This window comes from Monodelphis domestica, chromosome 7, assembly GCF_027887165.1.
Source record: "Monodelphis domestica isolate mMonDom1 chromosome 7, mMonDom1.pri, whole genome shotgun sequence".
NCBI classification, from domain to species: domain Eukaryota; kingdom Metazoa; phylum Chordata; class Mammalia; order Didelphimorphia; family Didelphidae; genus Monodelphis; species Monodelphis domestica.
Genome location: NC_077233.1, coordinates 188,515,709 through 188,538,973, shown reverse-complemented (window position 1 = coordinate 188,538,973; position 23,265 = coordinate 188,515,709). Strand labels below are relative to the sequence as shown.

Below are 23,265 nucleotides of genomic sequence, written 5' to 3'. Positions count from 1 at the left end.
ACAAGACTCATGTTCTTTCCCTTCTCTCCCTCCATCCCCCTCCTGTAACTAACATGCAATTCCACTGGGTTTAACATGAATCATTGATCAAGATCTATTTCCATATTATTAATATTTGCACTAGGGTGATCTTTTAGAGTCTACTTCCCCAGTCATTTCTCCATCGATCCATGTGATCAAGCAGTTGTTTTTCTTCTGTGTTTCTTTTCCCACAGTTCTTCCTCTGAATGTGGAAAGTGTTCTTTCTCATATGCCCCTCTGAATAGTTCTGGATCATTGCATTGCTACTAGTAGAGAAGTCCATTACATTTGATTTTACCACAGTGTTTCAGTCTCTGTGTACATTGTTCTCTTGGTTCTGCTCCTTTCACTCTGCATCAATTCCTGGAGGTGGTTCCAGTTCACATGGAATTCCTCCAGTTCATCATTCATTTCAGCACAATTGTATTCCATCACCAGCATATACCACAATTTGTTTAGCCATTCCTCAATTAGAGGGCATCCCCTCATTTTCCAATTTTTTGCCATCACAAACAATTTTCTAACTAGAATAGCATTTTGTATTTTCTCTGGAAGGTAATAGGAAGCCATTAGAGTTAATTGGGTAGGGGACTAACATGATTCAACTGATACTGTAGGAAGAATACTTTAATAACTGAATTGAGAATGGATTGGAGTGAGGAGAGACTTGAGGCAGGCAGACCCACCAGCAGCCTATTTCAGCAGTCCAGGAGTGAGGTGCTAGAGCCTTTATTATTGTGATAGCAACATCAGAAGAGAGAAGGGGGAGTATGTTTGTAGGCAGTAGGAAATGAGCCAGTAGACAGGAGAGATTGAAAATAAGTAAAAGAGTGGAGATGACAGAAGGGGCAATCTGTTGAAAGAGAGGACCTCAAATCTCTTGAACAAACAGTGGTGGTTAGCTTTGGTGAGAAGTAATGCTACTTCATTCATCATGTGAGATAGGGGTGAAGGAGGAGAATGTGGAATAAGGCACCTGAATGATAGGAATTTTGAAAGAGGGAGGAATTCATGGTGAATAGCCTCAGTTTTTTCCCATATTTTATGGGCAAAGTTCTCAACTGTGAAAGGGTGGAGAGGGGAAACCATGGAAGATTTGAGAGAAAGATGAAAAAGTTGAGTCACTGTGGAGAGTAGGATAGGGAGTTGATGAGGGAGATACAGTAGGATCGCCTAGCAGCAGTGAACACTAATTAGAGATTATGTAACATAATTTGTAGTGGATTCAGAACAGTTGTGATGATTTTTTGCTACTTTTGTTCAGCAACATGCATGAAGGAACAAATATTTTTGTTCACTGAGAGATGTTTGGGCAGGGATCCCCAAACTAGGGCCCATGAGCCACATGAGGCCCCCTGAGGCCATGTATCTGACTCCCATTGCACTTCCGGAAGTGGTCAGTGAGAGGAGCACTGTATGTGTCAGCACTGCTAAGTGCAGTGTCACTCAAGTACAGTACTACTTCCCGTGACATAATCCTTTGTGTGGCACCTTAGAAGGAGGCGCCAAGTAAAGGATTATGTGGCTGCACAATGGAAGACATCAGCATGGTGAGGGGCGATCTGGGGGAGGGGATTCCGCATTGTGTATACTGCTGCCCGGTTAGGGTTAGGGTTAGGGTTAGGTTTTTATAGTGCAGTCATCCAACAGTTTGAGGAACAGTGAACTGGCCCCCTGTGTAAAAAGTTTGGGGACCCCTGCTTTTGGAAATTTGCTTATAAAGCCATAGTTTTAAATGAGTTAATGTCTGTTAAGAATTTCTCCATGGGGAGTTCTTCAGACAGTAGATGTGGTTAATCAGGGTAAGGAGAATGCAAATCTTGCGGTCCTAACAAGGTCACTGGGACTGAAGGATGGAGTGGCTTTTAGGAAATGTGTACCAGATCAAAAAAGGTTATGAGGACAGAGTATAGAAAGTGCTAATACTGAATAAAATGGATTAGGCTTAAGAAGGATAAGAAAATAGGATGGAGATAGAAAATGGGAACTTTAGAGTTAGAGCCCAATTGGTGAGTTGGCTAAGAATATAGCAGCATTAATCAATGGTTATAAGAAGAAGACTTGTCTCAAATGGAAAGGACTTTGTTGAGAGACTTTAGTTACTTTTCCAAAGGCAGTTAATTTGAACTAGGATGAGACAGAGGAAGCAAGACTTAACGGTTTATTAGCTTGGAAAGGCTACAAGGGGAGTAATGTCAGAGAGAACCTAGAAGAAATGGTATGATGTTTTATTACCTGTTTCAGGTTAAATACACATGATTTATTTAAACTTCACATACTTTGTATCTCCAAATTCCATCACACTCTAGTAAATTTATTTGTATACTTGAACTAGTTCTTATCTGTCTTAAGTAATAAAATTCAGAATACCATGCCATGTTTTAAATGGGCATTGCTGAAAGGACAGACTGACCTGCTGAGCATAGTAACTGGGAAAAGAAAGAAAAACTTCTTTATTTCTATTAGGTAAAGAATAGCACAAACCAAACTTTCAGCTAATTAAAGAGCAGCCTTCATTTAGAGATACAGATGTTCAAAAGATGTTCAGGGACTTGAGCAAGAAAGCCAATAGGGAGGGAATATGTCATCAGGTTAGAGTTGTTAGATTTAAAATAGTTTTGAGTGTTAAATAGTTGTAGATAAGAGAGTGGGAGCCATAAACTGTGATAATTAAACTGTTTTGGAGCAAGGGAAATATATATATATCAATTATGACCGCTGAAATATGTTTTCTACTGTGTCTTGGTTTTATACAAATATAAGATGGTCGCCAGGGAATATATTCCCAATTTATGAATATGCCCAAGCCAACTGGGTTTTATAGAGAAATTTAATTTATAATACACTGATTAATCAATAGAAAAAGAGAGAAAGTAAGAAAGGAATAAGAATGAATAAATCAGTCAGTTGGTTTTATCACTCACCCAAGATCTCTCTAGGTAAGGCTTCTCATGCCAACCTCAGGCTCCACCTTCAAGAGAGCCTCCTTTCAAGAAATGTTTCCAGAGAATTCTCCTCCTTCAGAGCCAGCCTTCTCTCCTGGTCCTCCCACAGAGCAACCTCCTCAGTCCTCCTTCAGAGCCACCTTGCTCAGAGCAAAACCTCCTCCTCTCAGAGCAAAAAAACTCTCCTCCCTCAGTCCTCAGACCCCTCTATCTTTAAGGAAACCATCTAAGTTCTCTCCCCTCAGTTCTCACATCTACCAATCACTGTCGATGTCTCCCCTGTGCCAATGGTGGCTCTAGTTTAACCCAGGACCACCCAGAGGTCTGCCCCTTTGCACATGTCTGTTGAAGGTCATATTCTCAAATAATTAAATCTTGATCCTTGCTGCAGCCCTTCCTAAATCCTGTTACTCTAAGTAGGGTGGAGATTGTATTTTCCAAGACCTGGTTCTGTCATTCCAAGTATCTCTATTGTATCAATTCTAAAATCAATCATGACTCAAAGAACTTCCTGTTCTATGCTTAAGCATAGGTCAAAGCCCTTTCCATTGTTTAGCAAAAGGTTTCTGTCCTAAAGTAGTCTTAAGTAGGGAGGAGAAGGATCCTCCCATGCCAAGGGGTTTCACATTCCAATAGAGTTCTTACTATCAGTAGGAAATTTTTTCCAAGTATGAAATTTCCCAATGGTGAAATTTCCAACATTCATAAGTCTAAGAAATTTTAAGGTTTACAGAGTGAAGATTTGTGAATGCTTACCTCCCTTTGGTAAGTTGCAGATGTAAAAGGCTAATATTTTTAGGTCACTTTTTCTATCTAATATTACATTTTAAGCATTTTATGTCAATTCTACCTGGAACATAGTAGGTGCTTAATAAATACATGCTGATTCGTAACTTTCAGGGTTAAATATTGTTTTTTTTTTAAACCCTTACCTTCCATCTTGGAGTTAATACTGTGTATTGGCTCCAAGGTAGAAGAGTGGTAAGGGCTAGGCAATGGGGGTCAAGTGACTTGCCCAGGGTCACACAGCTAGGAAGTGGCTGAGGCCAAATTTGAACCTAGGATCTTCGGTCTCTAGGCCTGGCTCTCAATCTACTGAGCTACCCAGCTGCCCCCTATTGGTTGTTTTTTGTAAGTCATATGGATTATGGTTTAACATTGGTTTCAGAGATAATAATTTCAATAGGGAAAACCATGTACTATGATATCTCAAGTCATAACATATGCCTGATAAATATAATTTTATTGAATTGTAGGATCACAGAGCAATGATACCAAAAGACAGTTTCTACTAGGACGGCTGTTGGATGCTGTTAAACAGGTAAGGGGAGGGAACTATGCTCCTAAGATTGTGCAGTTATTTTGTTTTCAATTTAAAAGAATCCTCCTTTTGTTGGTGTGCATAGGTAGGTTTCCTTCACTGACTCAACCCTTTAATAGTAGACAGACTTTGTGAGTTATGGGGGCCTAGAAAGTTCACTACCTTGTTTTTTTCTTTTAGTAACTTTAAAGTAACCCTACAACCGTAAGTTTGTGATGAAACAGTGTTTCCTTGTTCCTTCCCCTCCCCCCGCCCCCCATTTGAATTAGTTTATTTAGTCAATTTAGAACATTATTTCTTGGTTACAATAATCACATTATTTCCCTCCCTCCCCCTTCCACACACTCTTCCCCCACAGCCAACTCGCAATTTCATTGGGTATTACTTGTGTCCGTGATCAGAACCTATTTCCATGCTGTTGATGTTTGCATTAGGATGTTCATTTAGAGGAGCGGTTCTCAACCTCTCAATTTGTAGCAATGAGAATACATAATGCGTATCAGGTATTTACATTCCGAATCATAACTGCAGCAAAATTACAGTTTTGAAGTAGCCACCAAAATAATTTTTTGTTTTGGAGTCACCGCAACATGAGGAACTACATTGCGGGGTCAAGGCATTAGAAAGGTTGAGAACCACTGATTTAGAGTCTACATCCCCAACCATATCACTTGTATTCAAGCAGTTATTTTTCTTAGGTGTTTTTACTCCCACATTGTTTCCTCTGAATGTGGATAATGCTCTTTCTCATAGATCCCTCTGGTTGTTCAGGATCACTGCATTGACACTAATGGAGAAGTCCATTAAATTCGATTGTACCACAGTGTATCAGTCTCTGTGTACAATGTTCTCCTGGGTCTGCTCCTTTCACTCTGCATCACTTCCTGGAGGTTGTTCCAGTCCCCATGGAATTCCTCCACTTTATTATTCCTTTGAGCACAATAGTATTCCCTCACCAGAATATACCACAATTTGTTCAGCCATTCCCCAATTGAAGAGCATCCCCTCATTTTCCAATTTTTTTTGCCACCACAAAGCACAGCTATGAATATTCTTGTACAAGTCTTTTTCCTTATTATCTCTTTGGGGTACAAACCCAGCAGTGCAATGGCTGGATCAAATGGTAGATATCCTTTTGTCACCCTTTGGGCATAGTTCCAAATTGCCCTCCAGAATGGTTGGATCAATTCACAACTCCACCAGCAATGAATTAATGCCCAACTTTGCCACATCCCCTCCAGCATTCATTACTTTCCTTTGCTGTCATGTTAGCCAATCTGCTAGGTGTGAGGTGATACTTCAGAGTTGTTTTGATTTGCATTTCTCTGATTATAAGACATGTAGAACACTTTTTCATGTTCTTATTAGTAGTTTTGATTTCTTTAACTGAAAATTGCCCATTCTTGTCCCTTGCCCATTTATCAATTGGAGAATGGCTTGATTTTTTGTACAATTGGTTTAGCTCTTTATAAATTTGAGTAATTAGACCTTTGTCAGAGGTTTTTGTAATGAAGATTGTTTCCCAATTGGTTGCTTCCCATCTAATTTTGGATGCATTAGTTTATTTTGTACAAAAACTTTTTAATTTGATGTAATCAAAATTATTGATTTTACATTTTGTGATTTTTTTCTAGCTCTTGCTTGGTTTTAAAGTCTTTCCTTTCCCAAAGATCTGACAAGTATCCTTGTTCCTTTTTAAAAGATGCATTTTTCCCTTGCTTTTTTTAAAGGATAACCAGAGGGCCAGTTTATTTGTTGACTTCTTAGTCTTGTGATAATAGCTGAAGTATAACAAGATTCTGATTCAGCATCTTGAGTTTGTCCTTCTCATACCCCTTTTTCCTTCTGAAAATTGTTTCTACATAGTTGTTTATAAGTTTTCTTCTCAATTAGATTGTGAGTTCTTTGAAAATAGGAACTGTTTTTTGTATTTATTTTGTATCACTAGTTCTTAGCATATAGTAGACACTTTAAAAATCTTTATTGGTGGACTGATTTAAAATATTCCATCCCAATCATTAATATAAATGGTGTGTGCTTTTTTTTTTTGTTTTTGGTACAGTGCCAGATCCGCTTTGGAGGAAGAAAGGAAATAGCATCAGATTCCGATAGCAGGTAAAATATCCCTTTTTAAAAAGTATTTTAAACCAAGTGTGAGACTATGTAGAGAAGTTGACCTGATTCTTTCTGAGTTGACTTGTTATTTCTTGTATAATTTATAATTTTTTAAAATATTAGTCAGCTTAAAGCAATGAAGAGCTGGGCTCAGGTTTTGCCTTTGTCATGTGCTGTGTGACCTTGGGGAAGTCACTTAAATGCTTAGTGTTCCAGGCAGCTCTGTAAGATCATAACAACATTGGTCACCAGGAGTTAACCCTCACTTGGGATTTCCCTATCTTGAAATACTATGGCTACTGCTTCTTTGGGTATCTGCTGGCTGTGAGTAGATTTGTAGGTTGTCTTACTTTGATGATCAGTAGCTTAAGGTAGATTTTATTTATTTATTCTCTTATCTTTAATTTTTAAGTTTGATTATTCTCATTTCAAAATTTTTTTCTTTCTCTTCATAGAGGAGAAAACTTTGGGCCAGTCAGTTTAGAAATTTGAGTAAAAGTTATTAAGACTTAATAATTAAGAGATAAAAGAGCATGAAAATAAACTTTTGCACAGGTTTTTTTGTTCTAGATTAAGCAAGTTAAATCAAATTTGAGACTTTGAAAGAGTTGATTTAGTGGGATAAGGTCCTATTGTTGACTCTACTTTGAATGATTTTGCATTTACTTTATATATATAATAGCCAGCACTTATATAGGACTTTAAGATTTGCAGAATACTACATATTTTATCTCATTTAATCCTCAGAACAACCTTATGAGGTAATTATTATTATCATCCCCATATATGGAGGAGACAACACACAAAAATATTGCAGATGAGGAAACTCAGCCTGAGAGAAAATTAGTGACCTGTCTAGCATCCTACAACTAAGAAGTGTCTGAAGCGGAATTCCAGCTCGGGGCTTCCTGATTCCCAAGTCTAACGCTCTATCTTCTATGCCACCTAGTTGCAGACATATTTTGTATTCATTTATCTGTGTACATATTGTTTGTCCTCTGTAGAATGTAAGCTTCTTGAGGGTAAATATTGCTTCTGTTTACTTGACAGTTGTTCATAGGATCATAGATTTAGAATTGAAAGGAATTTCAAAGGCCATCAAGTTCAATCCCTCGTTTTATCTGTGAAGAATTTGAGGATCAGTCACTCTCACAGGATCACACAGCTATAAAGTTCAGGAGACAGGATTTGAACTCAGATCTTCCTGACCCCACACCTAAATCTCTATTCACTTTGCTATCCAGTGGCCTGAAGGCACATGTCAGGGGATAATTCTATTGCTGAACCACCTAGGCATAAGGTCTCTTCTATGTTTCTCTATTTTCATCATAGTCATCATTTCTTATATAGTAAGAATATTTCAATACACTGAACTATTTAATTACGTTCATATACCACTACTTTTTTTAGCTCTTCTCCAATTCAGAAGCATCTACTTTGTTTCTACTTTTTCTTGGCCAAACTGCTTGAAAAAGCTGTTTGTACCTGCTTTCTCTACTTTCTCTCCTCACATTTCTCAATCCTTTGTCATCTTGATTTTCAACATCATCACTAAGCTGAAACTTCTCCTTCCAAAATCACCAGCAATCCTTTAATTGCCAACTTTGATGATCTTTATTCCATTTTTCTTCTCCTCTATCTCTTGGATTTGGTATTGGCGACCACTTTCTAGGGTTTTCTGATACTATTTTCTCCTAGTTCTCCTACCTGTCTGACTGTTCCTTCCCTGTCTCCTTTGCTATCTCATAAATTATGTCATATTCCCTAATTGTGGGTATTTTCCATGATTTTGTCCTAGGCCCTCTTCTCTTCTTCCAGCATTTACTCTTCCCATATTTAGTCATCTTTGCTTATTCACTATTAGGGATGAAATCTTAGTGTTGCTTTGGCGTGCATATCTATTATCAATTATTTGGAGCAATGTTTTATATTATTTTTCTTAGTCCACAATTGCTTTTTAAAAATTAATTTTCAAAAATTAGTCTTAATTTTTGTAAAAGTAATTAATATTTTTCTTCTAATATTAAAAAATGCCAAATACGATAAGCATTTCTATATACAATGAAAAAAAATAGAAAGGTACATGAAATGATGAAACTCTTATGCATAGTTTGATTTTCCTTTCAAGCATATAATAAATTCAACAAACAAAATTGTGCCTTTCCTGATCTTATTTCTGTTACTTCTGTACATTGAAGATAATGCTTAATTCACTTTTTAAAAAATATTTGTCAATAAACTATTTTCTTTTCCAAATCTCCTTTTAATTTAAAGAAAAAAAAAGAAAACTCTTGAAGCAAAGATTTTTTTTAAACCCTTACTTTCTGTCTTGGAGACAATATTGAGTATTGTCTCCAAGGCAGAAGAGTAGTTAAGAGCTAGGCAATGGAGGTTAAATGACTCGTCCAGGGTCACATAGGTAGGACATGTCTGAGGGTAGATTTGAACCCAGAACCCTTTGTCTTTGAGCCTGGCTTTCAATTCACTGAGTTATCTAGCTGCTCCCTTGAAGCAAAGATATTAAAACAAATCCTCACATTGTCCAGGTGCAAAAGTGTGTCTTCTTTATTCTGTCCCTTGAATCCATCACGTGGACAGCATGTTTCAATGTTGGACCTCTGGATTTGTGCTTTTACTTTTTGTACTTTTTATAAGACATATTCTGCCTCTGTTCCCAGATGAAATATTAATATTTCTTTTTGTGAAGACTTTGAAGTTTGAGGTCAAAAGATACCGTTTGTGTTTGAAAATTGGTTTTGATGTTGGACTGCTTTTTCTTTAATTATTCAAGAATGAATCATCTTGTATGTATGGTTAGGTGACAGTATTCTTTGTGTATGAAGTAATATTATATTACAAATTTTTGTTGAGCCTTACATTTCCAATCAATGTTAGTTAACATTTATTAAGCATCCACACTGTGTTAGCATAGAACAAGAAAAAAAAGAGATACAATAATAGGTGACATTTATATAGCATTTGAAAGTTTGGAAAAGAATTTTTATTTATGACATTGGATTTTGTCCTTAAAATAATTCTGAGAGATAAATACTACAAGCATGATACTCATTTCCCAGATGAGGAAGCTGAAGCTCAAGGAAGTCCAGTCCAACAGATTAGAGGCAGGAGTTGAATGTTTATCCAAGCCTAATTAAGTGATTCAGTGTCTCACAGCCACCAGGAGGGAAGAATTTGAACCCAACTCCCCTGATGCCATGTATATTATGCTTCATTCTTTGTAAATTTTAAGTCATTTAAAAAAACCCTTACCTTCTGTCTTAGAATCTATACTTAGTGTTGATTCTAAGGCAGATGGATGGTAAGGGGTAGGCATTTGGAGTTAAGTGACTTGCCGATGGTTACATAACTAGGTAGTGTCTGATGCTATACTTGAACCCAGGACTTCCTGTCTCCAGGTTTGATTCTCTCCACCAAGCATCTTAGCTGACCCTATAAAACACTTTGTAAATGGGAGCTGTTATTATTGTTTGTTCATTTATTATCATGACCCTATTGAATTATTCCAGAACTTTTGTGTTTTCCTCCCAACCCTTGTGTGAGCAAAGAACCTTATTTTTCCTACTTTACTTAAGACATAATGAAGATCTAACATGAGTACTGTCAACCTTCTCTATTTCAAATCTGAAATCTTAACTGAATCTTTATTTTCCTTTACTGCCTCCTGTTTAAAAGGAAAAGATGTACCTCTACCAGGGTTTTTGTCTATTTTTTTCTATTATTATTTTGTCCTTTTTAGTAATTTCTGACTTCACAACCCCATTTGAAATTTCTTGGCAGAGATACTGGAGTAGTTTGCCATTTCCTTTTTTAGTTCATCCTACAGATTAAGAACCTAAGGTCAACAGGGTTAAGTGACTTGCCCAGGGTCACATGAGTAGTAATTATCTGAGGCTAGATTTGAATTCTCTCTGCTGGGCCACCTACTTGCTCTATTTTCTTCTACTTCCTATATTCTCTCCATCTTAACTTTCTTTTATACAAATATACACCTTCCCTCTCCTAAAAACAGAAAAGACTTTGCCTCAGTTTTGAGTTACAGTCCCATTTCTTTCCTTTCTTTTATTGTAAAGCCAGTAGAAGGCTCAGTCTACATTTACTGTTTCCACTTAATTTTTACTTCTCAATCTTTGGCAATATGGTTTTCTTCTCTACTTTTGGGAAACTATTATTTTTACCAGTAACCTTTTTTTTTTAACCTTTACTTTTTGTTTTAGTAGGAACTTTATGACAGAAGAGCAAGGGCCAGGCCATTGGGATTAAGTGACTTGCCCAGGTTCTCACAGCTAAAAAGTTTCTGAGGTCAGATTTGAACCCAGGACCTCCTGTCTCTAGGCCTGCCACTCTATCCATTGAGTAGTGGTTTTGCTAGGTCAAAGGATAACCACAATTTTATAGTAGGGCTGTGTTTTTTATCCTCCATTTGCAGTTTTCCCTTGAATATCTCATCCATTCCTACAACCTTAGCCATTGATGTTTCATGGATGAAGCCTTAATCTTCTTCTATTACATCTATCTACCTTCTGAACTCCACAGTCACATTTCCAATTTCCTGTTGGTTTAATACAACTTAATGTCTAACAGCATGGTGTAGTATAAAGAAAACTGAGCTTATTACTTGTGTGACATTAGGCAAATTATTCTATTTCTGCAAGACTTAGTTTACTCATCTATAAAATGGAGATACTTATGATAGTTGCATCAGAGCACAATTGTCAGCATTTTAAAACTTTAAAACACTAGAATAAATGGAGCTATTACAATTATTTCATTCCAAATTGAATGTTACCTTTTCCTCTTCCTTGACTTTTCCAATATCAATTAGTGCCACCAACATTTTCCAGTCACCCACTGTTGAAATCTTGAAAATATTTATTTTTGCATCTCTTTCTACATCTAAATCCTACTGATTCTACTTATACTATATGTCTCATTCATTTTTTTCCCTCTTCCTATAGATAACCTTATCTTCTTATTAAATTCTAAGCTTCTTGTGGGTAGGGATTATGTCTTGTTTCCTCATTGTAATCTTACTACAGTTGCACACGGTAGGTACATATTGAATTTAACATTTTCTATGAATTTCTTCTGTCCATGTCCAATAGTTTATTTCTTTGTGCAGCTTTGTTCAGCATTCCTCCCATTTGGAATATTCTTGTCCCAACCTCTGCCTGTTGAAGGTACCAATTCAAAAACTCTTTTACAAAGTCTTTCCTTCCTTTGAAGCTCTCTGTCCCTTTATTACATATTTATTATATTCTACATTCTACTTATGTTTATACCCATCTTATTTCCTTTACATAGAGGGTCAGCTCCATGAAGGTAGAGAGTGGGTTTTGTTGTTTACATTCCTTATAATGCCTAGCATGGTACCATATAGTAAGTGGTAAGAAATCAGGAAATGTTTGTTATTTCATTATGCAAGCAGGTTTGCTAACATTTTTATTCTTTCATCTCTTAGTTGTGTCATCATAATACATAGCAGATCATACAATTAAACCTTAATGAGATGTATGTATCTAAGGAAATCACAGGGGAAATTTTTTGTCTTCTAAGTTTGTGTTTGGAAGTATCCCTGGGAAGAAGTGGTAGACATTGATTTGGCTTTATGGTTTGTCAGTGTTACTTCTATTTCTGTTTGTCAGTTTTCATTGGTACTTTCCCCCAGTTTGTTTATTTTCTTTCTCCAAGAGCAAAAATGCTTGCTAATTGTTAATTAAAATTATTCCTTAGTCTGTCAGTCAGTCAGACTTGGGCTGCTGAAAAAAATGGGACTTTTAGAGATTCTTTAAATATCCCTCAAGTATTACAGCTTTTGGGCAAGAAGAATTTAGCAGGATGTAGAAATCTTCACACAGTAAGATTAAAATGAATATCCAATAACTCCAAGTATTATGTCTTATAAGATTTATTAATAATCATTTGAAGTAGAAGAAATAAAAGGACAAAAATAAAAGCCTGAGTGAAGAAAAGTTTTCCCAGCTGTGTTTGCTGGTCACACACAAACTTTATCTCCAAAATGTAAGGATGTAATGTGAGAAAGAACATGGGAAGCTGGGATTTAGCGTCCTGGGGTTCAAATTCCAATTATACAACACATCCTCTAGAAAGCCCAGAACTTCCATGTGTATCATGTATTAAGGCAAAGGAACTATCATCATGACCTTTTGACAGGAATCTTTACTTTTACAAGCAGCACCATATATTTCTACATATATTTTTTCCCGGAGAGACTAATATTGTTAGAATTTCATAGTGCTTAGCTAAGGAAAAAGGCCTGTCCTCTATTAAAGTTAATATCATGCACAAAAATATTATTGAACCAAAATTTAAGGAAATTTACTGTAAACATTGAATTTGTGAGTGCTCAGTAAGTTTTGGTATAAACTTTTTTCTCCATTTTCTGGAATGGAAGACTTTTTTGAACTTTTTTAGGTGACTTATTAATTTGGTTTTCTCATCCTTGACTTCTCCTCCATCAACCTTCCCAAAAGCTGTTGTTACTATTCCTTTTCATCTTCTGTGAGAAAAGTATATTATTAGTACAGTTGAGACATGTCACATGTATTCACTTTGGAACTTATGAAATGTAATGGTTTCCTGAGGCATTTCTTTTCCTCTTTCTAAATGTCTCTAGATATTAATCATGTGGTTTTTATCTTTTTCTTTGCCACAGGATTTACATGCTGGACTATGCTACAAGGCAAGGAGACATCAAAAGGAATTTTATAACTGTCATCCTATTAGAATTTTGTAGGATTTAATAATATTATTCTCCTTTATCTTTTCTCTACTCCCAACTGGGACAAAGCATTTTATATATAATTTGGAGCACTTTAATTTTTAATAATTTATATTTTTGGTTATTTTTTCATTGATAAAATAAATATTTTTTTTGGAACCACTGTATGATAAATTGTATTGGGAGTTTATGGTTTAATTGATCAATTTGTATTATACTTTTTCCCCATCAATATTTGAATAAATTCTTTCATATTTTTAATTGATTGTTGTTAAGTTAAGTATTCCTGCGGTGGGAGTTTTTTCTGTTTTTTAAATTTCCAAATATACCTCAGTATTGATCTTATGAAAGCCTTATGTTAGAATGGTACCCTTAGGGACAATGGCATGATGAGGAAACCTGAGAAACAAGAGGTGATGGGATACTTTCCAGCCAGCTCTCTGTGAGTTTGCCTTTTTTAGTAGGTTTTCTTAGCAGGTAGCAAGCATTTTGGAGTACTTGGATTGTTGATTCTTTCCTCTGTTTCTTCATACCCAGTTTCCATAGCACAATAATATTTTTGTCTTACTCCTTCTTTTCCTATACCAAGTGATGTCTGGGCCCTTTTTTTCTCTTCTTTTGCTCTCTTTTTGTTAGTATCTAAATCTTAATTTGGGAGATCTCTAGTCACAAGATAATAATAAACAAGAGTTTATTATGATAATTCTTTACATTCCTATAGCTCTTTTTATATACAGAGTCCTTTCATAGTTATTATCTAATTTGATCCATCTCATAAAATAGGCTGAATAACTCTTACTATTCCCATTTTACAGATAAGAAAAAATGGGGATTCAGAGAAGTTGTAACTTGTCCGTGGGGAACCAAGATGATAGACCTATTTTTCTGACTTCTACTCCAGTTTCTTTTCACTGCCCCAAACTGCCTGTTAATCTGTACTGAAAAAACGATTTTGTTCTGCTTCCTTGGGAAGATGATTTTGTTTTACATTATCCACAGTTTGGAAGATTGACAGGAAACATACCATTAGAAACTTGGTCTTTTCTCCTAGTTATACTCTCATGGAGCAGGTCTTGTCCTTGTTGTATACTACTATGGGTTTTTTGCTGTTAGAATGATATAACTCTGTGTTGCCACTTGAGTTATCTTAGTAAAATCATAAGCATTTCATTTCCTCTCAGTCACATCTTTTCTTTTTCACCATTTTGTCCACTTTTCTTCATTCTCCACTTATTTTTGCTCCATTTATATCTCCTGGGTGTGTCTTAGAGTGATTATTCTAATTTTTTTTGAAAAATCTTGCCAGTTTCCTTGCTCATGGCATGGTGCAGTGTGGGAGGGCTATTGTATGAGGTATCATTGGTTTACAGAACCTTTAAGAAAGTTGATTTCTTTAACACTTTGAGTCTTATATTCCCAAAGGTTTTCAAGCTCATTTGATGTGATTGAGGGGAAAACAAAAACAAAAACGTTTATCATGGCCTTAAACAAAATTCTCTATGTATAATCCAGAGATCAAGATAGGATCATATTCTTGTTCTTAAGAATTAAATAATTAATCCAAGGCTTTATAGAGTGACGTGTTTCAAATAAACTTCATAAAACCTGTGCTATAGTAATGCTTTAAAAAATATACAAAACCTGTTTTTGTGACATATTGTGAGACAATCTTTTCAAGTATAATCATTATTAGGAGAGTGTTAGATGACAATAGAATTACCCTATAGAGGAAAATCTAAGCTGTTTTTGTATTGTATTTTAACTCATGCTTTTGCTTTTCTTTAATAGGCCTGCTGAAAGCCCTGCTATATTAAATCATACTTTTGATGTATGCCCCATTGTGACCCCAGACAGGTTAATTTGGGTTGTCTGTTTGCAACCTGAGAAAATGGGATTTCTGTTAGCTTTCTGCTAAAACAATGTTTGCTTTTTAACTGCTGTTCTAGAAAGTATGAGATTCCTTGCAATCTTATTATAGATTAACAGTAGGCTAAGTAGACTTGGCAATCTAGGACAAGGCACATTAAAACAGATATTTGCTGAATCCTTATAATAAGCTGGTTATCATGCTGTATCCAGAGATGTTTAAGTTTGTGGACAATTTTAAGCCCAACTTAGAGAGGAACAATTATTAAAAATTTGGAAACAAATGTCAGGCTCATGAACTGACGACTTCTTATGAGGATAGTAGTGAAAAACTTTCTGAATAAAATATTCACCAAACCTTTCTGTTTTACTCTCTTAGCACTGATTGTTTGGATACCTCAAAATAGAAACCAAAAATGTTTTCTTTAACAGAAATTTTATTTGAATTGTTCTTCTAGTAGTGAGGATGTATCTTTACTGACATTTCTTCCTTTTGTGACCACTGGGTACTGAAATAACTACTGTAAGATTATTGGTAGCATATAGATAACAAATTAATTCCTTTGGATTCCAATGAAAGTTGTTGAATCTTTGTTTGATTTAATATTGGTATTATCTGGGATCAGCAGCCTCTAATGATTAGTTCTAGTTTTGAAAATTGATATGAGTTTCTCCACTAATTTTTTTCCTTTCTTATATATTTTTTTCAGTTACACGAAAAATTTTTTTGCATTGATTTTTAAATAATTTGAGTTCCAAATTCTCTTTGTCCCCTTTCCCCCTTGAATAGGCAAGCAATTTGGTATAGATCATACATGCATAGTCATACAAACATATTTCCATATTAGCCATGTTGCAAAAGAAAATACAGACAAAAAAAAGAAAACCCAACAACAACAAAAAATGTTTAAAAAGTGTGCTTTGATCTGCATTCAGATTCCATCACTTCTTTCTCTGGAGGTGGATAGCACTTTTCATCATAAGTTCTTTATAATTGTTTTGGACCATTGTATTGCTGAGAATAGCCAAGTCATTCACAGTTGACCATTGTACAATATTGCTGTTAGTACCATGTTCATTTCACATTGAATTGGTTCATATAAGTCTTTCCAGGTTCTTATGAAACCATCTTCCTTGGCATTTTTTAGAGCACAAAAATATTCCATTACAGTCATAAACCCAAACGTGTTCTGCTGTTTCCTGATTGATGAGCATTCCTCCAATTTCTAATTCGTTGTCACCACAAAGGGAATGGCTATAAATATTTTTGCACATATAGATTCTTTTCCTGTTTCTTTGATTTCTTTGGGATACAGACTTAATAGGATATTTCTGGATCCAAGGATATATACAGTTTTATAACACTTTAGATATAGTTCCAAATTGCTCTCCAGAATGATTGGATCAGTTTTCAACTATACCAGCAGTGCTTTGGTATCATTTCCTATATCCCTTCCAACATTTGTCATTTTCTTTTTCTGCTATATATTAGTCAATCTGATAGGAGTGAGGTAGTACCTCAGAGTTGTTTTAATTTGCATTTCTCTAATCAGTAGTGATTTAGGACATTTTTTATATGATTATAGATAGCTTTGATTTCTTCTTTTGAAAACTGCCCATTTATATCCTTTGACCATTTATGAGATGGGGAATGATTGATTCTTATAAATTTTCCCCTCTAGTTTTCAGTTTTGTATATACAGCTAGACAGCAGAAGTTCTTCAGGTAAGAGATAATAAGCAAATTCCCCTTTTGATCTAAGTAACTTGATTATTCATCTGAGATCTTGGAATTTAGGAGAACATTATGTCTTACCAGATGAATTTTTAAACTTTGTCTTCTTATGGTTGGTATCAGCTAACAGGTGTGCTTGGTTTCTTTTTGGAATGTGAAAGTCTTTCTTTGTGGGATGATGAAATAAGGACTTCTCAGTAATTTCTACACTATTTTTTGGCCTTCCATAATGACTACACAGACTCTTAAAATGAGAGCAGATTGGCTAAGGATCAGTTTATATAAGAAACTAGAAAACAGAATATTTGTATAGATGATGATCATGTCATTGGGATTGGAGTTTTTGACCCTTTGTTACTTTTTAAGGCTATTTTTCACCTTCTAGGACAGCAATTGTCAATTTTACTATTTTAATTTACATAGCATGTCTTTATCTCAAGGGATGCAACAAATTTTTAAATACATTTTATTTTTGTCTACTTTTATCTTAAAACATTTAAACTAAAAAAATTTTAAAATAGCAATAATCTACTGTTTTTTCTCTCTTACACCTACTTTCAGATAAGAAAGAAAAACAGAACCCCTCTTATAAACATGTTTAGTTAAGCAAAATAAGTTTCTGCATTATCTATGTACAAAAAAGATGTTTCATTCTGTACTGAGTCCTTCATGTCTCCATAAAGAAGTGGGTATCATGTTTCAACATGAGTTCTTTGGAATAATAGTTGGTCATTATGCTGATTAGAGTTCCTAAGTCTTTCAGAGTTGTTTATCTTTATAATATTGTTATCATTGTATAAATTTTTTTCCTAGTTCTTTTCACTTTGCTCTGTTTCAGTTTGTACAAATCTTCCCAGGTTTCTTTTAAGCTATTTTCTCATATTTTTTTTCTTTTTCCACAACATTTATTAAATAACTTTTAGGTGCCAGGCACCAGAGATTCAAAGACAAAAATAAAATGGTACCTGCCTTCAATGAGCTTACAGTCTCCTGAGAGGAAAGAACACATACGTCTTCATCATTTCTTTCAGTGAAAGAGTATTCCATTCCATTTATACATCATAACTCCTTCAGTCTTTCTGAGATGATAAATATCTCCTTAGTTTCCAATCTTTCCTACTGAAAAAATAGTTATAAATATTTTTGTACATCCAGATTTAGAATTTGTTTATTTTAGGACTAATCCCTTCTTTAATCTCCCCTCCCTCTAATTCTCCTCTCTTTCTTCCCCCTTTACCCTCTGTTTCCTAGTTTCCCCAAGATATTTTTCTGTGCTCAGCAATGTGTGTGCATATTCTTTCCTTCTTTGACTAGCTCAGATGAGAGTGAAGTTCAAGTATTAGCCATTACTCCTCTTCTTCCTTGTTTGTATATACTTCTATTTTCTTTCCTCCTTTCCTCTACCCCCATATATTCCTCTTTCCCTCTCTTTCCATTCTTTTAAGATCATTAAAATATAACAGAACTGCTTCTGGGCCTTCTTTCTACTTAAATTCCCTCTATGATTCCTGTTGATGATAGGGTTCTGACATGACACACATACATAATCTCCTTATATTAGAAGATAAGAAGTTTATCCTTGTTTAGGGGAAACTAGGTGGTGCATTGGATTGAGTATAAAGAAAATCTGAGTTCAAATCTGGACTCAGACACTAGTATGGTGACCCTGTGCAAGTCATTTAACTTTTATCCAAGTTTTCTCATCTGCAAAATGGTGATATTAATAGCACATACCTTCCAGGGTTGTTGTGAGGGTAAAATGAAATATTAATTGTGAGTGTTTAGCACAGTGCCTGCCTCATAGTAAGCAATATAAAAATGTTTATTATTATTACTATTTAGTCCATTATGATTGTTTATGGGTTGACCTTTTTATGTTTCTTTTCACTACTATGTTGGAACTTCAAAGTTCCTATGAATCTCTGGTCTTTTCATCAGAAATATTTGAAGTTCTTAAAGATCCAAATATTTGTAATATTTTTTCTTTGACCTGAGAGTTCTGGATTTTGACTATAATGTTCCTGGGAATTGGTGGGGGGAATTTCTATTTTTTACTTTGCAGTCTGGTTCTAGAAGATCTTGACAGTTTCAAGATTTCCTAAAATATGATACCTGGATCTTTCTTTTTTGTTCATGGTTTTCAGGTAGTACAATGATTCCCCCATTTCCCCCCTTAGCCCAATGTTTGTCTCTCCTAGATATATTTTCCTGGTCATTTCTTTTTTCTATGAGATTAATGAACGCTTTCTTCTTATTTTTTAGTCTTTGAACTTTGTTTTCATATTTCCTATTCTCTTAGGGAGTCATTACCTTTTATTTGGTACATTCTAATTTTCAAGCTAGATGAGATTCTGTACCTTTTGTGCAAAGATGTTAATTCCATTTCTAATTATTTTTTCCACGTTTCTCAATTCTTGTCCATTTTTTTCCTCCACAACTTTTTATATTAGTTTATAAAAATATTCATCTCTCTGTCTCTCTTTCTCTGCCTCTCTGTCTCTCTCTCTATCTCAGGAATTAAAGTTGAATTTGTGCCCAAGTTGAGTTTTTTTCTTAGAGACTTTGTTTACAGATGTTTGGAGTCATTCTCTTCTTATGAATTTACATCTTGAGTATCCCTGTTACCAAAATAGCTTTTCATAGAAGGTATGATTCTTATTTTCCCTCTCATCTTCCAGTTGTCAAAATAGTTAATAAAAGGTATGATTCTTTCCCCCTCCGCCCCCCCATTCTTCCTGACTTCAGACATTATATATGGACTTGGCTTTAGTACACTTCTGTAGGGAAAAACTGGACTTGCTTTGCTCTTGCTTTCTTGAGTTATGGAGTGTTGGGTTATTCCAGGATCTCAGGGATAGTTCACCTGGAGACCTGTAAGCTTTGCTCCCAAAGTGATCTGATGTAGGGCAGAGTCTGTTTTCTGCCTTGCCTGGTCTGAGCTCTGCAAGTTTCTTACCTGGATTTAGATCTGTGCAAGAGGACTGTGTGCTTGGAGTATAAGTAGATTGCTGTTAGATTCAGCCATAGTGAGCCAGCTGGAAAGCTCTCCAGACTTCCCTTTGGGATTCCTGGCCTGGTTATTCTTTTGCAGGGCTATTCAGAGAGGGCTAGAAGTTGGAATTGAGACTCTTGCTGTGCTTCTACAGGGCTGAGCCCTACAACTGCTGCTTATTTCTGAACTTGCTCCCTGCTCAGCACACAGCCTAACCTTGTTCCTTTAATCTATATCTCTAACTCAGAACTAGGAAATAAATGATAGAGCTGCAGGCTGGTATGTTTTTCCAGCCTACACAGGCTTAGGCCACAATATGCTGGATCTGGCACCTTTTCTTGCCTTGGGGTAGAGCTTCTCTCTACACTAGAATGCCCAGTGTCTCACTCTCTTTGCTAGATGCCATCCTCTGTGCCCACATAATCCTTTGTCTGGCTTCATATGCTGACCTGGCTTGGAAAAATGACTCCCTGTGACTTAAAAAAATTTCCCAATCAGAATTTATTCTGTTGCATTTCTAGATTTGTTAGAAGGAGGTAGAGGAAGGGGAAATACCTTGTATTTTTTTCTACTATTTAGCCAGTTTTATCCCTGCTGCTCATTGACTTGTATTTTAAGATTAAGGTTGCCTCTGCTTCTATGCTCAGTCTCTCCAAATAAAGACAATAACTACAGGGAATTTTAACTTTCAGTGGCTCCCAGTTGTCTATAGAATAAAACTCAATCTCCTTAACCTGATGTTCAAGGTCATCAATTTGTCTACTACCAATTTACTTTTCAAACTCACTCTTCCACTTATTTTCTTCTTGGTCTGCTGTTATCTTGATTACACCATCTAACTTCCTGCCACCAAGTTTTTGTTTGTGTCTATTTCTTCTCGCTGTTTACATTTTAATCGTCATTTGAAGCCCAGCTAAAACTAAAATTCTATGAAGTCTTCTACTTTAACTTATCATCTTACTGAATATATTATCTGTTCTGTTCATTGATCACAGCAAATAATTATTGATACTGTGATTCTTTCTTGAGAGACATTTTGGCATAGTGAACAGAGGGCCAGTTATTGAAGCTAAGAAGGCCTGGTTTAAGTTATCACCTCTGATATATCAGCTGTATGACCCTGGGAAAGTGACTTAACCTTTCTATGTCCTAGGCTGGACAACTTTCTAAGGTTAAAAGTTGCCAAAAATGTGCTTACTTGCACCAATAGAGGAAGTATTGTCTTTTGGGATTTCCCTTTACCAATGGAATCACAGGTCCATCCCCTACCCTTGTTCTTTCTTTTATGTAGGCAGACCCAACTTAATGATCTCACAAAAAGAAAACAGGATTATAAGGAGTAGCTGGTTGCTTTGAATAATGTTTATTTTATTATAGGCTATAGTCATTGGCAGCCATATGATTGGATACTCCATTGATGCTATCTGCAGTATGGTTTGATTACTGTAACAAATTTTTTGCTGTAACAAATTATTTTGAAACAGTTTTGGTCCGCATAGTGTTATGTGTACTTTGCTGGCATATCTGCAATTCAAGTAGATTATAAGCTTCTTGTGGACAGGTACCTCATCTTATACTTTTTGTATCTTAACTAGGACCTACTGCCTTGCCTTGTCTTGTATGTGGTAGTTGCCCAATAAATATTTTATATGATTTGAGAAATCATTGCTTAAGTCCTTGGTCATTTGAGGCTTGGGTGAAGACATAATTTTTTTTGAGTGCTTTTGGCCCTTTCTAGTTGGGTTCAGTGTATAAGGTGAATAGGTTATCCTAGAAGATCAAGAAGGGACTTTTGGAGAAATGAGGCTTGGGAGCTTCTCTTTTCACGGTTTGTTTGACTTGCAAGAGGAGTTTGCCAAGATATATGATCTGATCTGGCTAACTTCTGTATGCAATTATAGTTGTTAGCACCTGTAACCATATCTAAATGTGGGAATTGTTTGGACTCAAGACAACAGCAAACCCCAGACTCTTGCTTTCATCTTTCATTCCTACTCTCACCATGTCAGTTTAGGCCCTCACTACCTTTTGCCTGGGCTTTTGAACTGGTATTTTTTCTGATCTCTTTCCTTCAGGGTTTTATCCCTTGGATCTGTCCTTTATTAGATTATTCTATTAGATTAAATATTAGATTAATCTTTTTTAGATTAATCCTTTTGCTATTAGTTTAATCTTTTTTTAATCTTTTTTTGCAAAATGATCTTAACATTTGCTTACTTAGAAACTTCGGTGACCTGCTAAATAAAGACCAAATTCCTTTGCCTGGTGTTCAATGCACTCTCAGCTTTGACCCCAAACCCTTTTTTTTTTTAATCTTGTTTCATCTTGTTTGCTGTCATATAATCTGCTTTAGCTAAACTGGATGACTTCAACCTCTGAACATAGCTGCCTCACTTCTCTGCCTTTGCATCTTGGCCTATGCCATTCATCTGTTTGAAAGACCTTTCTTGTCCACTGTACCAGCCTTCTACCCTTCTTTACATGTCCAAATCATCATTCTTCATCATATCACTTCCTCTATTAAGCCTTCCCTTATCCCCCTAGTTGGATAGGTTCTCCAGAGCACATAGCAATTTGTACTTCTCTATTATGTTTTGCCCTGTTCTATAGTTATTTCTTATTTCTTCTACTAGTTTATGAATTCCTTGATGGTGGAAACTGCATCAATTTACTTTTTGTACCACCCTTGAAGTATATATAGTATGTATCAAACAAGTTGTTAAATAGAAAAAAATTTAAAAGATCATTCTGGTTGTCATAAGGATCTTGTCTCCTCTCATTACCTTCCTCTTTGCCTTTAAAGGAACAAAAATGAAATACTTGATTGTGGAAGCACTTAATATTTTAAATATCAGATGGTTAGTTATGTTTTCAGAATTAAGGATTCTAAGCCTAGGGTTGAAAGGGATCTAAGAGGTCATCTATTTCAACTGCCTCTTTTTACATATGAAGGAAGTAAGGTACAAAGAGGTTAAATGACTTCTCCAAGGTCACACAGATAGAAGACAGCAGCAGTGGGAACTGAACCAATTCCTTTTTATTTCTGAAACAGTACTTTTTCCCTAGTGTATTTTCTGGTTTCCTGGGACACAAACCTGGCAAATTTTCATTTCAATAAACTCACCTGAAATTGTCAAAAAAAATTTGAGTTCCTTTTAGGGACATCAGAATATTTATGCATAGTGATTTTGAGATAGTTTTGGTAGACATCTCTACAGCCAAGTATCTCATAGTCTCTAATTATCTGAATATAGAAAAGAGGTTAGATAGGGTGTGGTTCTGGGATTATAGGTGGTTCAAGGATACAGTAATTATAATTATAATAGTCGAACTAGCATTTGCATAACACTTTATAAGTAACATACAAATATGATCTCATTTTATCATTATAACAAGCCTGGGAAGTAAATGCTCTTATTATCCCTATCTAAGAAGATGAGGCAACTGAGGCCAACAGAATCAATTGTCTAGAGTCACATAGCTAGTAAGTTTTTGAGGCCTGATTTGAATC

At 35.5% G+C, this 23,265-nt stretch overlaps 1 protein-coding gene across 3 annotated transcripts in view; it reads left to right on the top strand.

The window, feature by feature from the left end:
- SNX29 (sorting nexin 29) overlaps nucleotides 1–23,265 on the top strand; it is an 825,026-nt gene that overhangs the window by 38,647 nt on the left and 763,114 nt on the right. For all 3 annotated transcript variants that reach the window (XM_056806180.1, XM_056806179.1, XM_056806181.1), the window contains exons 2-3: nucleotides 4,223–4,287; nucleotides 6,350–6,402. In XM_056806180.1, the coding sequence (XP_056662158.1) occupies nucleotides 4,223–4,287; nucleotides 6,350–6,402 (118 nt within the window). The remainder of the gene's footprint in view (nucleotides 1–4,222; nucleotides 4,288–6,349; nucleotides 6,403–23,265) is intronic.